This window comes from Anticarsia gemmatalis, chromosome 1 (genome assembly GCF_050436995.1).
Source record: "Anticarsia gemmatalis isolate Benzon Research Colony breed Stoneville strain chromosome 1, ilAntGemm2 primary, whole genome shotgun sequence".
NCBI lineage: Eukaryota > Metazoa > Arthropoda > Insecta > Lepidoptera > Erebidae > Anticarsia > Anticarsia gemmatalis.
This window is the reverse complement of record NC_134745.1, coordinates 11,736,090-11,752,838: the sequence shown is the minus strand read 5'-3', so window position 1 is coordinate 11,752,838 and position 16,749 is coordinate 11,736,090. Positions and strand designations below refer to the sequence as shown.

Genomic DNA, 16,749 nt, shown 5'->3' with positions numbered 1-16,749 from the left:
ATTATTAGTCAGAATGTACAGTTTAAGTATAGTTTACTAGGATTTTCTCTTAATTGGGAAATATTTTTCTTTTACTTTCTTTTGTGTACGTTCATATAACAACAAGAATAATGTAGTCTTAAATCTAGTTGAATAAACACTGGTAAGTAACGAAATTACACACAAAATAATTATAATCTTATTTTATTACGTCAATAATTTAATATCACAGACATATTTGTTTTAATTACTCTTAATTTATACACAACAAATCTAATTCGTAGTAAATACTAAAAATTTACAATGTCAAATGTACAATATTTTGTACACTACATGAATACCGAACACTTGCTTGTCACTACAAGCACTTTGTCAGCACATTAAGTTATAGTGCTTGTTCACGTTGGAACTCGCGGGCGCGGTGGCGGTCGCGAGCGCGGGGACGTGGCGATTTGTGTTCACGTTGGCCGCCAGGCGGGCGTTCGGCTCAAACTGGCTCAAACTGGTTGATCTTACTTGACATCGCGAGTGAATCGCGCCCGCCACCGCTAGTTCGACGTGAACACACACGAACATCTTCACTTGTTTGATATTGGCGCGAGCGCGCCACGCGGGCCGCGCGCGACGCCGCTAGCTCGCCCGCGACTTAGACCGCGCGAACGGTTTGTACGTGAACACTTCGGTACATCGCCATATGTTTGAAATTTCGCGACCGCGCCCGCCACCGCGCCCGCCACCGCGCCCGCGAGTCAACGTGAATGAGCACATAGTTCTACTTGATATTTAGTTGAGTTGCTATGCTTTAGAGTGAGACATTACAAACGTGCGAACTACGTCACAGTCTAACGGGTCATAGGAATGTAACAATAATAACAATGACACAAGACCTGCAAGTGCGAGAGAGGTTCGATAAAATAATGTTTGACGTAGTTCGCACCTTTGTAAAGCTGCTTGTCCAATGCGTTGGAATCTCTGAGCATACGGATCGTAAGAATTTCAAGCTTTGTATTGACTTCTATGAGAATACGTCCACTGGATCGGCATTTCGACGCCACAGAAATTATTACGTAGAAACAAATCGTACGGTCCGTATGCTCGGATTACAACGCAGTCGACGCGCAACTTATTGGTCCGAGCATAGAGATTAGACTGACACAAGTTAAGAAAACAAAAGAGCTTCAACAGTAAACATCTAACCATGTTTTTGCATTGTAAGGGCGCGTTCCCGCTATGTCGTGACGACAGATAATCGTGTTGTTTTAAGTGTCGTGGCTTATATGTTTAAATGGAGGTGTTCACATATAGAACGGCACGACTTACTGTCGTGTACGACATTTTTTGCAGTGACGACAGATTATCGTGACAGTGGGGACGGCTAGATACGACAGTCACTAAACGATAAAATTTTTGAAAATAAACAATCGTAAGGGAACAGCTAGAGACGACAGTCGTCCAACGATAAATTAATCATTACGACATAGTGGGAACGCCCCCTGACACAAGTTTGGAAAACAAAAGAGCATCAACAGTAAACATCTATACATATTTTTGCATCGTGACTGTAAATCTATAACTGCATTTAAATTAGTTCTTAGAAACTTTAGCTTGTTTATCGAGTAGGTTAGCTAGATCGGCTGGTATATCTTTTTGACAGGACTTGATTAAACCGCATAAGTTTTGTACGAACTTCTTTGAAGGTTGCATGTCTTTTTCCTGCATTCTCGACCATAGTGCCATCGCTGACGCGTAGTCGTTGTCACGTTCTGTGTAAGAAAATAACGTTTGAGAATTTTTATGGCACCAAGGACTGGCCTATAGGTGTACCGTAAATTATTCATAAAATTAAAATCAGTTATAACAATGGATCACCCTTGAAACACTTCACACGAAGATAATTTTAAAGAATTTCTTTCGCGAATTCTTTGTGAAACAACCTATTGAACATTTATATACAAATGAAGCCCCTTATGTGATCAGAAACTCTTAGATACAACTCCTTTTGTTAAATTTACTAAAATATTGACATATTTCAATAGATTCATACTCGATACTATCGAATGGTAATCTCGTGACTGTATTAAACAATCAATCTGAGAATTGACTTGCAAGGTTTCTAATGACGTTAAACTGAAACCAAATAAAAGCTTACAAAAATGCACTTACGATGAACATCCAGAATCAATTCATAGATCTCTGGCACATCAACATGTCTGATATCTTTCGCGCACTCAGCAATGTTTTCTAATGCATGTGCTTTCTTCTCGTCGGCGAAACGTTCGCAGCGACGGCGGAGTGCGTCCGGGTGGAAGCGCGTGCTCGGGTCCAAGAGGATCTTGCGGAGAGTCTTCTTGTAGTTCACGTCCGCTAGCGCTGCTATTAGAGTTAGCTGAAAGTGAGATATAATATTTTAGTCGTGAGTTGAATATAATATGGTTAGTTATCACTATAGGGTGCAGCGCAGACGACAGACTATCCGTGACGCACTTTTTAGTCTGTGAAAATAGAACTTATGCCATTATATGCAGTAACGCACACAACGCGCAAAAAGTCCGGCGCGTTACTACATATAATTGCGTAAGTTCTATTTTCACAGACTAAAAAGTGCATCAAGGATAGTCTGTCGTCTGCGTTGCACCTAAGTATGTACATAAAATGTTGTTTGAAACGAAATAGGAGGAAACTATATAACTAGGTATGTTATCGTCAATCAAACAATAAAATAAAACCTAGAATATGGAGGAATAGAAAATATAAATTTGCCAGCACTCTTAATTTTTGGTCAAGCGTGAGTCGCGTCATGAGAATTGGTAATGTTAATAATGCCATTCATTGTCCATTTACTAATAAGTATAACCGCCAGAATCTAATCATAATAAATATATACAAAAGTGTTTTAGATTAGCTTGATTTAAAATGGACAAATTTTATAAGATTAACTTGATTAAAATATCGTCAAAAATATGAATCTACCTAAAAATAACGCTGAATTATTTAAATCCAAGACGAGAAATTGATATTAATTAATATTATTCTCAAAAAGTGCTACTTAAATTATAGTAAGATAAACAAAGGTAGTAATAAAATAATTCTAACCTGCACATCCCCCGGTCCATGCACTTTCCTATCAGTCTCCAGCACAGTTTGCACGAGCTTGTTCATCCATCCATTAACCTTCTCAACATTCATGAAATTATCCTCAGACTGTCCTTCACTCATTGTATGCAGTATGTGACATAGTAGCTCGTGTTTGAGCGGAGTCTTGCCGTACTTTGTTGATAGGCGGACGAATTCTTTGACCGCGTTCTCGAGTTTGTTACTGAAATATTGGTAAATGGAGTTTTATGATATTGGGATTTGAAGTAATTGATTCGGACTTTTAGAGAAAGATGGACGTAAGTGGTATTTTTTTTTTCATCCTATGCCTTTTTATACAGTAGTGTGAATGGTTATTTAATATTAAATTTGAACAATTTGAAAGATTTTATACGGTAAGGATAAGACACCTTTCTAAAGTTGATGTTTAGTGTTATACTGTGACCCGTATGTACCCATAAGCTTACGTCGAGGAGAAATGACTTTGAAATTTTTAGTAAGAAAGTAAAAAAGGAATAATTTGCTGAATATTAGTACACATTACTTACGTATACGTACGAGTACGTCTACGTCCATCACAAAATTAAAATGAAGAAAATTCTATGTTATTAACTTACTCTTTCAAATGCACTCTAACAAGAGGTCCTAGTAGCGCGTTGTTAGGTTTGCAGTATTTAAGTTTGACGAGCAGATCGAACATTGTCCGTACTTCGGCCGGAGTTCCTTGCGCTGCCGTCGCGTCGAGTAGTCGCCAGCAATTCATTGCTATACCACGACCGCCTACTACATTCCTATAAAGAAATAAATATTTAAATTACGTAGTTTAGGAATAAAGACTATGGCGTATGACAAAAAACATTGAAATAAAAAAGTTTTCAATCGGTCACACATTATGATACAGACAATTCATTTAGGTTAAAAATGTTTGGGTAAATGTGCAGCCAGACCGTTATCCACATATGAGTAATAAGGGAAATCAGCTACATTTTATGAAAAATGAAAAACACATGAATAGAAATACGACATAGTCACATCAAAAGCTTATATTTTGTTGCGATCAAATAACTGGCTGATATAATGTTTTAGTCTGAAATATTTTTAATTCAAAGAAAATACGTTGATTATTTATTATGTTGAAACTTTTACAAGTACGTTCAGTAGCGTAACAAGCCAAAGTTCTTACCGTTTTTTAGACTGTTCATTAATCATAGCAACAGCTTGCTTCATCTTCTTTCTATAGACCATTAGAGTCGCAAAATCTATAACTTTGAACTCATCCAGTGTGAAGTTAGGAGACGACTTGCTGAGATCTGCTAGTGCTATTTCTGCTAAGTCTAGCTCGCCGAGTTTCACGTGAAGATCGAAAATAGCTGCTTTCATACCGGCAGAGAGGAACACCTGGGAATAAGTAAATGACTGTCTATCAATCCATCATTACGAATGTTATGATCGAAGGCGTAGATAATGCCGAGTGAGAATGCATTAGGGTTTGATGGACACTCCCTAGTAGTGGAGGGCGAGCCAATTCCCATATAACGATCTTGTAACTTCATCTCCGGCATACTAACAAGTAACAAGAGGGTGTGACAGTAGACATGTTTTGCCGACCTGAGTCAAAGGGCTTAACGCCTATTCGCGCGCTTATGACCAATTTCGATGACATTACTTAGAATTTCCTACAGTAATTGAAAAAAGTTCTTGCTCAGTAGTTGGACTCGATAACTTGTAACCAGCAGTTGCAAATGTTGCGGGTATGGCCGCAGCGTTAGATAGCTACTTAAAAATAAAAATTCTCTTTAACATACCCCTTCCTTCTGACACTTGTTCGCCATCTCCCTGGCCGCAACAAGATTGCCTTCCCTACAGTACTGTTGTAGCAGCTTCCTGAGCACGCCGCGTGTGTTCATGCCCTTAGCTTCCAATTCACTCAGGTGCGCGCGGAGAGAATCCTCGTTCATTTGTTTCTGGAATGTTCGGCGGAATATGAAGTAACAAGCCGATGGAAAAATTCTGTCGTATTTTTAGGTGTCTGACTCATTGCACCTAGCAATTTAAAAGAGAAATAACGTGTTATATCAAGTAGGATAATAATATTTACAGTCAGTGTGTTCTATAAAAAAAGCATTTTATTTAAACGGTCCCTTAAGAAAAGATTGGATATAAGGTAGCAATCAGCTAAAAAATATTGATTCTACATCTTACACTGAACTACCATTACACAAATTTTACTTGGCCACTATTGTTAATTTAACATCCATCCAAAAGCATGAAAAATTACAGACAATTATTTTACTATTACTTACTTTCGTACTTTATATATTATTTATTATTCAAAAAAGTAATGAGGTAACAAACAGAAAAAAATATAATATACAGTCGAATTGAGAACCTCCTCCTTTTTTTGAAGTCGGTTAAATATACATACCGGGTGTGGCATAGCCTGGTCAAACACAACACCATCATCTATCAGACGTTCATCAGTGAGATTGACAAGGATTTCTTTGAACTCCTCCATCGTATCCTGGTTGTATTTGTCCGGGAGACGTGATATGCAGTAGTCTGCGGCGACTGTAGATATTTTCAGTGAACTGTTGTTTAGACCCTGGGAATAAAGAACGAAATATTTGAAACTTGATAGTGTTTTGCCGAAAGCAGAAAATTTGCGCAAACAAGAATTCATTCCAAAACATAACTTTTCTTCACTCTTTCTTGTCATTTTTTGTTGAGTAAAATGCAGAATAAAAAATATTTAATAAGTACCTACATAATTGTTTTATGAAACCCGAAACAGGTATGTAAAAAGACATTATAAACTCTTTAAAGGTCAATAATGTAACTCTAACTCTCTCTTTTTTTTTACATTTTTGTACTTTGACGACGATCCTACACGCAACTCACAGCATTAAATTTACTTCTTAAAAAATAAGATTTTATATAAATATTACTTACCTTCAATAACTCAAAAAGATCGCTAATATCTTCCTTAACCTTCTTATGCTGCATGAACTTGCACAGGAACCTACCAACCCAGTCTTTATTCGGGTCCATTGCTTTACTAGTTATATCTTCTAATGTATGTACCGTAGATTGTACATCACTGCTCATTAGGTAGCCTCGTAGAAGAGGTTGTAATATTCTCTCTGTGTCTACCTTGCCTTTGAATAGTTCACCTGAGGGATTAGGGTTTTTGAATTAGTACGAGTACAATATTCGAGAAAAGGTAGGTAGTGTCCTTACGCTGCGCTTGGCTTGGCTAAATTGGTTTATAGGTGACATATTTTAAAACTTTCTAAAGTTTTATGTGTTATTGTTTATGTATATGTTATACGACCAAATAAGTGAAAACGTTTTGAGATTATTGAAAGAAATTGTGGTGTGTATGTACCTTTATATTGCACATCTCCCTATATATTCAGATGTTTTATTACAATATAGCCAGTTTTTACTCAGCATTCGTTGTTTGATTTACTATCCGATACGCCCTACCTTACATGGCGACCCTGCTAAAGTTCGGTAACAGTGGAAAATTTTGCGCGTCTGTTTAACATTCCTTGACTATATTCGGTCGGTGACTTGTGCGACGAAGATGTTGGACTATATACTCAATGGTTACTCGCTAGAGGTGTGTACCGGGTTAGAAAATACAGAGAAGAAAGATGGGATCCACTAAATCAAAAGAAGAGGTGATCATCGCCCAAACCGCATCTGGCGGAACGAACCAGGCTTCAGTGGAGGAGATTAGAACCCACATCGGGACTACGAATATTATACTGCTTGTGATGCTCACGTTGATGGCCTTGGGTGTGCTGTATGTCGTGTATAAGGTCTACAAGAGGTGTCATCTGGAGTGGATAGAGCAGCAATTTCACCACCATACACTTCGACGGTCATTTCTGCGTGCGATTCCGAAGGCGCCGATGGACAATACCGATGTTTAGGCAGCGAAACGGTCAAAGAGAAAGTGATGTGCAGAAAAAAAAATAAAAAAAATAAATAAAAAAAAATGTGTACAAGTGCGGTAAATTGAATATATTGAGTGATACCCTAAATTCCGGTTCGTATTTCTCTAATTTCGTGCGGTAGTGCGGTACAATAACTCCCTGAAGACAAAGGACACGGTTTTATATTACGGCATGTGCAAAGGTATAGATACAATGTGTTCAAAACCAATTTATTACGTATGTTATAATAAGTTATGGCTTTACAAATAGAGACATTATGTAATGAAATAAAAGCAGTAAGAGTATATTTAATTAAAATTGGACCATCTCGCAGAACTGGAAGCGTATTAGCTAAGAAATTGGTTGAGGTAAATGAAATATTCATAAGATATTCTAATTGTGTTGCTGAGATATTAGATAACATTAAGAAGGGTAATGTTACAAGTAGCGACTCTGAAATATTTTATAAATTTAGTGAGAGGTTCCAGAGCATATACGCTGAAGTAATAAATTTATGTAAACCTTGTAAGGGTTCTGATATTGTGACAATGTCTTCATTTGATATTAAAGTTGCTCTAAATTTATTACCCCTCATGACCGACGAGGTGTCCAATATTAAGCAGTTGATCGATAATATCGAGTATTATAGCTCTATTCTGTCTGCTAGTGAATGTAAAAAGCAATTAATTACATTTGTGCTAAAGAGTAGATTATCCCAAGCTGCAAAATTGAGATTATCGCCTAGTTACCCTAGCATTGAAGACTTGGTGAATGATATGAGAAGAGTTTTATTGCCACAAAAGTCACCATCAGCTATTCAGAGTAAACTGAATTCTATGAGACAAAATGATTTGTCTGTGCAGGATTATGGGAAACAAATTACTGAGCTTTTCGTTGATCTCACGATTTCGCAAGCCAAGGGCAATACCGAGAGTTATAATATATTGAAACCAATAAATGAACAACATGCCGTTAAAAAATTCGCTGATGGTTTGCGAAACCGTAGATTAAGCACAATAATAGCCTCTCAGAATTTTAGCTCTCTCAAGGACGCGATACAGGCAGCGCAGGATGAAGAAATGAGTTCGTCGGCAACTTCAGGTGAAGTGCTTGGTATGTATTACAATAATAGAAATCCTAGGTGTTTCAGGCAGAATTTTGCAAGAGGTCATCGAGGTTATGCTAACCAGACCGATCGACAGCGCAGGCCACAGCGTGGCGGATACAACAACGCTGGCGGACACCGTGGTGGATGGCACGGCCCTCACAATCAGCAGCAGGTGCAGCAGAGCTCTTTTCGCAGGCCCTTCAGAGGTAGGTCTTACTATCATAATAATCGAAATCAAAGGATGAGCAACAACAACGTTAATCTCGTATCGGCTTCGGAAGTACCTTCCACATCAACAAATACGGATAATAAGTTTTTTCGAGACTAGAATTTTATCATGTAAAAGTAACTGTTCAATTAGTTTAGCTATAAATAACATCTCATTTAATTGGTTACTTGACACGGGTGCATCGATCTCAGCCGTGAAGTATAAACATATTTTAGAGCATCAGATATCGTATTACAAAGAAAACATAAGCATAACGGGTATTGGTGGCCAGATTATTACAATTGGATATTATTATTTAAACTTAAACGTTAATGGTAATCAATTGAGACATAAATTTTATATATTTGATTTCTTACCAATTCGGGCGAATGGTATTATAGGACAAGACTTTTTAGCAAAGTACAAGGCGGTATTGGATTTTAGCCATAATTCAATCACATTATCTACTCTGAATAGTAAAATTAGTTTGCCTATATATGTATGTAATAATAATGCTTTAGAGATTCCACCGAGATGCGAGTCCGTACACTATGTGTCTACAGATTTCACCGATGAATGTGTAGTTTGCGCGTCGGATATTAGTGACGGAATTTATTTGGCGAGTTCTGTAGTTAAGCCGATATGCGGTAGAATTCCTATAAAAATATTAAACACGACCGAAAACCATTTTACACTTGAAGAAATTAAGCCAATAATACATAACCTTAAGGACTATACCATATGCAACTTCGATAAAAGCGAGTCAAATGCAAATCGCGTTAAGAAGTTGTTTTCAATTTTGCAATTAAAGCATTTGAATCATGAAGAACAGGTGGCTGTAGAGAATTTATGTGCGAAGTATAGTGATGTGTTTTATTTACCAGGCGACACTTTAACTACGACTGATATTTATAAACATACAATATCTTTAAAACCGAATACTACACCGATATTTTCGAAGCCATATAGACTTCCTCACGCCCAGAAAAAGGAAATAGATAGACAAATAGGTAAAATGTTACAGGAAGGAATTATAGAGCAGTGTAGGAGTGAATGGAGTAGTCCTGTCTTGTTGGTCCCCAAAAAACCTGATGCTAGTGGTGAGAAAAAATGGAGATTAGTGATAGATTATAGAAAATTAAATAACTGTATAGAGGATGACAAATTCCCTCTCCCAAACATAACCGAAATATTAGATGCTTTATCCGGATGTATTTATTTCAGTCATCTAGATTTATATCAAGGTTTTCATAATGTAAAACTAGATGAAAACAGTAGAAAATACACAGGATTTTGTTCAGGACAGTATCAACTAACTAGAATGCCCAGGGGGCTCAAAACCAGTCCGTCTTCATTTTCTCGCATGATGACTATGGCGATGGCAGGTCTAACTTACGAGAAATGCTTGGTTTATCAGGACGATTTGATTGTATTCGGGAGAAATTTAGTAGAAAAATCTAGAAACTTACAAGATGTTTTTGAAAGATTAAAGAAAGTTAATTTAAAACTCAACCCAGAAAAATGTGATTTTTTCAAAAAGGAAATGCTTTATTTAGGACATATAGTATCAAGTGGTGGCGTTTTGCCGGATCCAAGTAAAATAGAAATAGTAAAAAATTATCCTTGTCCAAAGTCTATTGACGAGGTCAAACGATTCATAGCCTTTGTTAATTATTACAGAAAGTTTATTCCCAACTTTGCGCAAATAGCTTATCCCCTGAACAATTTATCTAAGAAAAATTTACCTTTTGTGTGGAATCAAGACTGTCAAAATTCATTCGAAGAGTTAAAACATTGTTTAGTTTCTGCCCCTGTATTAGAATATCCAGATTTCTCAGAAAGCAATCAATTTATATTACAAACGGACGCATCAGGATACGCAATTGGCGCAATCTTAAGTAATAAAAATAATAAACCTATCGCATTTGCTAGCAGAAGTCTCAATGTTGCTGAAAAACGGTATCCAACCATTGAAAAGGAATTATTGGCTATTGTTTGGGCTGTAAAATATTTTCGCCCATATCTTTATGGTCGCAAATTCAAAATTCTTACAGACCATCGTCCATTAATTTATTTGTTTAACATGCGTGATCCATCAAGTAGGCTAATGAAGTTTAGGCTTTTATTAGAGGAATACGATTTTATTGTAGAATATGTAAAGGGTTCGGACAACGCAGCTGCAGATGCTTTGTCTCGGATTTCTTTTACGTCAGAAGATTTAAAAAATATGACTGAGTCTCATATAAATGTGACCACTCGGGCACAGGCAAGAAAGTTACAGGATTCTGCGTTTGATATGGTTTCTGATTGCAGTTGGTCTGATCAGCCAAATGTTATCGGAAGTCATATTAAACCAAGAATGGCTGTAGAGCTTAGACTTATAGATAAGGAAGAATTAAATAAATTACGAAGTCAAAAGAATATAAGTCGTGAAAGAAACGCGTTTTGTTATGTAGAAAGTATGTCGACAATTTTTATTATGGATTATTTTTGTAAAGAGATAAATATCAATGAAGTATGCGTTATTAAAACTAAAAATAATAATATATTTGTACAAAAATTATTAAATACCGTAAAATCGTTAGGAAATAAGTGCGCACTTAGATTATTTATTATAAATGACGTCAAAAGAATCGATGATAAGGATGATAGGAAAGTAATATTAAATGACTTCCATCTCTTACCCACTAGTGGCCACGCGGGTATGAGAAGGATGCTCAATAATATTAAGAAATATTATTACTGGCCGGGATTGGATAAAGATGTCAGAGAATTCGTTAAAAAATGCGAAAAATGTCAGAAACAAAAACATGCTGTACATGTTAAGGAACCAATGGTAGTAACCTCGACGGCCACAAGTGCTTTCGAGAAAATTTATTTAGATTTGGTAGGACCGCTGGATAGGGATTGTTATAATTTTTCATATATTTTTACCCTACAATGTGAATTAACTAAATATGTTGTAGCACATCCTTTAATTTCAAAGAAAGCCGAAGAGGTAGCTCAAGCTTTAGTTAACTGTTTTATTCTTCGCTACGGGTTACCCAAAGAAATAGCAACGGACAGAGGATCTGAGTTTATGTCTTCAGTTTTTCAACAGGTTTGTAAGCTCTTAAATATAAAACACTTAAATTCCACAGCTTACCACCACCAAAGCATTGGTGCACTGGAAAATTCTCACAAACACTTGAGCTCGTATTTACGTATACAGACGGACAACCACCCAGAATCGTGGAGCCAATGGGTTCCGTATTGGTGTTTCTCCTATAATACGTCGGTACACACTGTAACTAAATTTACACCCTATGAATTGGTCTTTGGTAAAATATGTTCACTTCCCAGTAATTTGAATAATAACATAGTAGAACCACTTTATAATCATGACAGTTATCCTTGCGAATTAAAATATCGCTTACAATTATCTCAAAAGGAAGCAAGGGAAAATCTACTCAAAAGCAAATTTGTAAGAAAACATGTTTATGACAAATGTATTAACCCTATAGTATACAAACCAAATGATTTAGTTTTGATAAGAAATGAAGGTAATAATAATAAGCTAGACAGCATATATTTAGGTCCCTATTTAGTTGTTCAGGATATGTCACCAAATGTACAAATTATTAAAAATGGTAAATTGGATATAATTCATAAAAATCGAACAAAATTGTTTACAGCATAACTAAATATAATTAAATATAAAATATTTATTTTTATATCAAACCACACTTGTATATCTTTTTTTTTATTATTATCAATTGTAAGCAAAACTTGTATAACCTATTATTTATAATATTGCTTTATAAAGTTATGTGTTAATTAGCCAAATAAGTACACCTACTTAAAGGTATTATATACTTAAGTTATAATAAATGTCTTTATTCAAGTTATATTATCTAAAACATGTTTAGCTTTATTCCTTAAGCATATTAATTAGAAATAAGGATTTATTTTCATGATACTGCTCTTATGTAAAAAAAAAATGTATTCATGTTATTTTTTTTTTCTCTTGGTGGGAGGTGTGGTGTGTATGTACCTTTATATTGCACATCTCCCTATATATTCAGATGTTTTATTACAATATAGCCAGTTTTTACTCAGCATTCGTTGTTTGATTTACTATCCGATACGCCCTACCTTAAAAATATTTTAAGTGAGTCTTCCAAAAAATGGTTTAGGACCAGTCGACTTATTCTCTGTCAAAATTATACCTAACAAAGTTAACTTAACCAATAGAAAAACCGAACATAGAGTGTTTGCTTGAGACCATTTGTAAATTTTATTATCTAAGTTTTTACATCTCATATAGAGCCCTCCACCTCGTTTGGGAGGAGACCCTTGCACTGCTGTGGGACAGTAATGGGTTATAAAAAAAAATAGGTCTCCAATAAAAAAATCTATAAGAAATTTTGCATTTACTCACACAACTCAGTAGCGGACCGCACCTGCCCAGTCTTCAACAGCGTCTCCATCATAGGAGTCAACACAGTAGTGACCGTCAGACCCGTCTCTTGGAACTTCTTCATCAAATTCTGTGGAGACGTGAAGCTCACGAACGGAAGCGTGTATTCTATTATCGTCTCGTAGTCCGGTTTCACGTCCATTTGCATCATCGTTGTTAGTGTGTTCATTATACCTGTAATTTTATTGTTTAGTTTATAAAACGGAATTTGGTAGGACGGTCCACGAAACAAAAGCATGGAGATTGACAGAATTCTACTTGACGGCGCCCAATTTAACACGCTGTGTGCAAGAAGGTTATGAATTTGACACAACAAATGTTTATGTGTTCTTGAACCCAAGCTAAAATATTAATTCTTTAAAAAATAATATGAGAAAAGTGAATGAGGGCTGGTGATGTATCTAACATTATTATGCGGTAGAAGACGTAGATCCAAATTAATAAAATTCTTGCGCCTAAACAATACACATCTTAAACTACAACAAATCAACTTCTTCAAACAAATCATTAAATATTCTGCATACCTTTTTCTCCATAACTTCTAGAACTATGCAACAATAACGGCCAGAAGTAATGCGGTCTTAACGGTATACCCATTTGCTTCATTCTACCTAACATGTCCAATGCAAGAGGAACTTTGCCCAGTTGTAAGGCAGCTTCGGCCGCGTTCTGCAGTGCTATGGGATTACGCCCTGATGACATTAGCTCTTGAGTTATTAGGCCTATGACGCTGGCAGGCTGGAAATAAAATCTTAAATTAAACAGCAGTTTTGATATTAAAAGCAATTTGATATTAAAAGGATTTAAAGAGATAACTCGTCAGTTTTAGTTTAAGTCATAACCCGATACGTGCGCTCAATGCCGTACACGTAGGTATACGCGTTAGTGTCAATTGATGAAGTCTTGCGTGTATGAAAATATGGTGCTGACAATTTTTGCCTGCAAATTTTACTAATCTTTTGGACACAGTACATGGCCAACTGTGGCCTTTTTAGGGGTTGCGACGGTATAGATGTTGGAACAAATATCTTTAAACGACGGGAAAAATTCTTGACTAGGTCAGCTTATCGTTTATTTCACTGTTCAAGAGTAAATAGGAGATTAAAAGGATATTTTAGACATTAATGCCTGAAATATTCAACTTACCATAGCAGCTTTAACACAATCTCTAACTAGACTCCTTCCATGCAGTCCTTGGTCATCATTAGGTCCAAATGACGGCACTTTCAAACACTTGTATATCTCTAAGGCAGCTATAGGTTGATTTTGAAACACCAGTTGAGTGGTCACACTCTGCATGTATGGCGATATTGATGGTTTGGATAAGGTTTCTTCCGGCAGAAACTTGAGTACCTGAAATACAATTTTCAGTATAACTATTCATTTTATGGCACTGTAGCAAAGATACATAACATAATGGCACAGATTGAGATGGATTTCAACCCCACTACAAACTTATTATTTGATATAAATCATTATTTTCATTGTTTTGACTCTAAGAGTTATAGTCCTAGCAAGTCCAGAGTCCATGAGTTCATCAATCTCATACCTGGATTAAACATTTAAAATTGTAAGACCAACTATCAAATACTTAAACAGTTTGTGAATCTGAACTTATGCTTCTATGATTCTTTAGCTACATTGTCAATAGAATATTTATGCTGGTTTACTTGAGGAAAATGCTTTACCCCAACAGAAATATAGAACCACAAACCTGAGTAATATGCGTGTACAAGCCAACCGCAGCAAACGTCTTCACAATCTCCATAACATGTGACTCCATGAACAGTAACCCTGCTCTCTCAGCTTCCCTCATTTTGTCCAATGCTAAGGTAGGCTTCTTGTTCCATGCTAGTGCTCGGACTAATGCTGTGTATGTGTCTATTGAAGCTTCTATTTTAAGAGATTTCATCATTGTGAATACTTCTGATATGTTTTCTAGTTTCCTGTAAAATATTAAAGAGAATGGTCCTGTATTACAAGATGTATCAATGTGTATGAGGCAAGGGAAGTTCGTAAACGTCATAATAATACCAAGTGGTATTGTTTGTACTCTGCTTACCTCTATGGGAAAAGGGTGTGATAATATATATATGTATTAAAAAAATTGTTTTACTAAAGCAGTGACTACTGTCGACAAGTATTATTGTATTGATAATAAACAAAATATTTGCAACATACAAAGCTTTAGATTTAGTTGTTTCAGTGAGTGAGTAGTACGTAATATAGTTTCTAACTTACCCGGCCTTTCCTTGACAGATAATAAGTGAATTAAATATATCTTCATTTGCAGGCAGCCCTTGAGACTTCATATTAGAGATCACTTCTGTTGCTTGATTCAAGTCACCAGCCTGAGCAAAAAAGATTTTATTATTATGTCAGGTTTCTAAGCACTAGCAGAGTTCGTAAAATATTCAACTATATATAACAAATTCCTTTCTATAATGACACAAAAAATCCAATCCAAGAAATTTATAACAGAGACAGCAAGGCTAACCATTTGTTGTATCAGTTTATAAGAGAATAAAAATTACACAGCTATGTACTTCGTCACTATAAACAACTCTCTCAGCTGGTTTCAATAGGAAATTCAATTGGTAAAACCACGGACATGGTCAAATATGTAGTCAAATAAAAGATTTAAAGACTTACCTCTCCCAAAGCTCTCAATATGAGCTCATAAGTAGTCATGTTAGGTTTGATTGGTGCCATCTTCTCTAGGAACAAACTGACTGTCATAGTTCTATTGTTGGCTATGTACACTTTTAGCAGTTCATTGTAATGGTCTATGTCAAATTGGGTGTGGGGTCTGAAAATTTATAACCATAACTTTATGATATTTTCCTTACTCTCAAGTGGTTTAGTCCTAAATATATGCACTATGCTAATATTTTTGTTTCATAAGTATAATAAAGTGATCTTCAGAATCAATTCCTTTTCATTTTATTCAGCTCTATAAGCATGTTACACTAAACTAGTGTAATTATACAATAAATATGCTTACTACAAACATTGTTAAAATAGTTTAATAGTAACTAAACCTAATACAATGGTAATGTATGGGTTTAGGAGTTATTGTCTAATTTGAGAAAGTCAAGACATTAACAGGTAATACTTACTTGATAGTATTCCACACCTCTTCTACTAACATCATCCGAGCAGCCGGAGTTTCATCAGGCATCAGTTCACCACAACACTGAATCAAAAGTAGACCTTGCTTCTTCTTTGAAAAGTTCAGTTCTTTTACTTTGGCTAATATTCTCGTGAAATCATTCCTGTATACTCTGTTCTTCTGATAAATATCTGTGCTCAGGCCGGTAATGAACTTCTCAAGGACTTCCTCGGAAGATAGTGTCGATCTTATACCCGACTGACTATCAGTAAGCTTTTTAGAAACTTGTTTGTCTACTGGTTCATTTACTGTATTTTCTACCTGCCTTATACAAGGGGTAGTTCCTATTAGCCTGTAAATAGTATTAAAGTTAACAAATAGGCAAAATTATCCCAGAAAATGTTACAAAATACAAAACTAACCTAGACAAACTTTGATTGCTGGTATTACATAAACATAGATCTCCAACATATTTTTTATTTAGTACAATGCGATTTCGTAAGAGTGCTCGTGAAGTACTTGCAATTTTAATATACTGTCGAGTTAACATTTTTAACTTTTTGTCTAAATTCAAACGCACGATTCGGATTCGGAATTTTATCAAAACATTGGTTGACAATCTTGGCAATTGACATTGACATGGCGTTTATTATTGCCCTATGAGATCAATCGGTTTAAGATAAAAACAATTTTTAAATTAAAGATAGGCATTCAGTCTCAAAACAAAAGTTCATTGTAAAGAAGAGCCGAAGGTATGGGTTAAAAATTTGGGGAAGTAAATGGGGGATAAATGTTCATCCTTATTCATGATTATCATAACTTGAAGATTTAGTGAAATTATAAATTTAA

The 16,749-nt window shown here is 35.7% G+C and overlaps 1 protein-coding gene across 1 annotated transcript; it reads right to left on the bottom strand.

The window, feature by feature from the left end:
• Positions 1–176: 176 nt before the first annotated feature.
• LOC142976570 (leucine-rich PPR motif-containing protein, mitochondrial-like) lies at positions 177–16,515 on the bottom strand. Its single transcript, XM_076120005.1, has 16 exons — positions 16,323–16,515; positions 15,908–16,252; positions 15,441–15,597; positions 15,030–15,139; positions 14,503–14,734; positions 13,935–14,141; positions 13,313–13,526; positions 12,750–12,962; positions 6,022–6,242; positions 5,498–5,674; positions 4,878–5,036; positions 4,256–4,470; positions 3,690–3,863; positions 3,073–3,295; positions 2,143–2,365; positions 177–1,742 (listed from the first exon to the last, which is right to left on the bottom strand). The coding sequence occupies exons 1-16, from the start codon at positions 16,448–16,450 to the stop codon at positions 1,564–1,566; spliced, it is 3,177 nt and encodes a 1,058-aa protein (XP_075976120.1). The 5' UTR covers positions 16,451–16,515; the 3' UTR covers positions 177–1,563.
• Between the last annotated feature and the right edge of the window lie 234 nt (positions 16,516–16,749).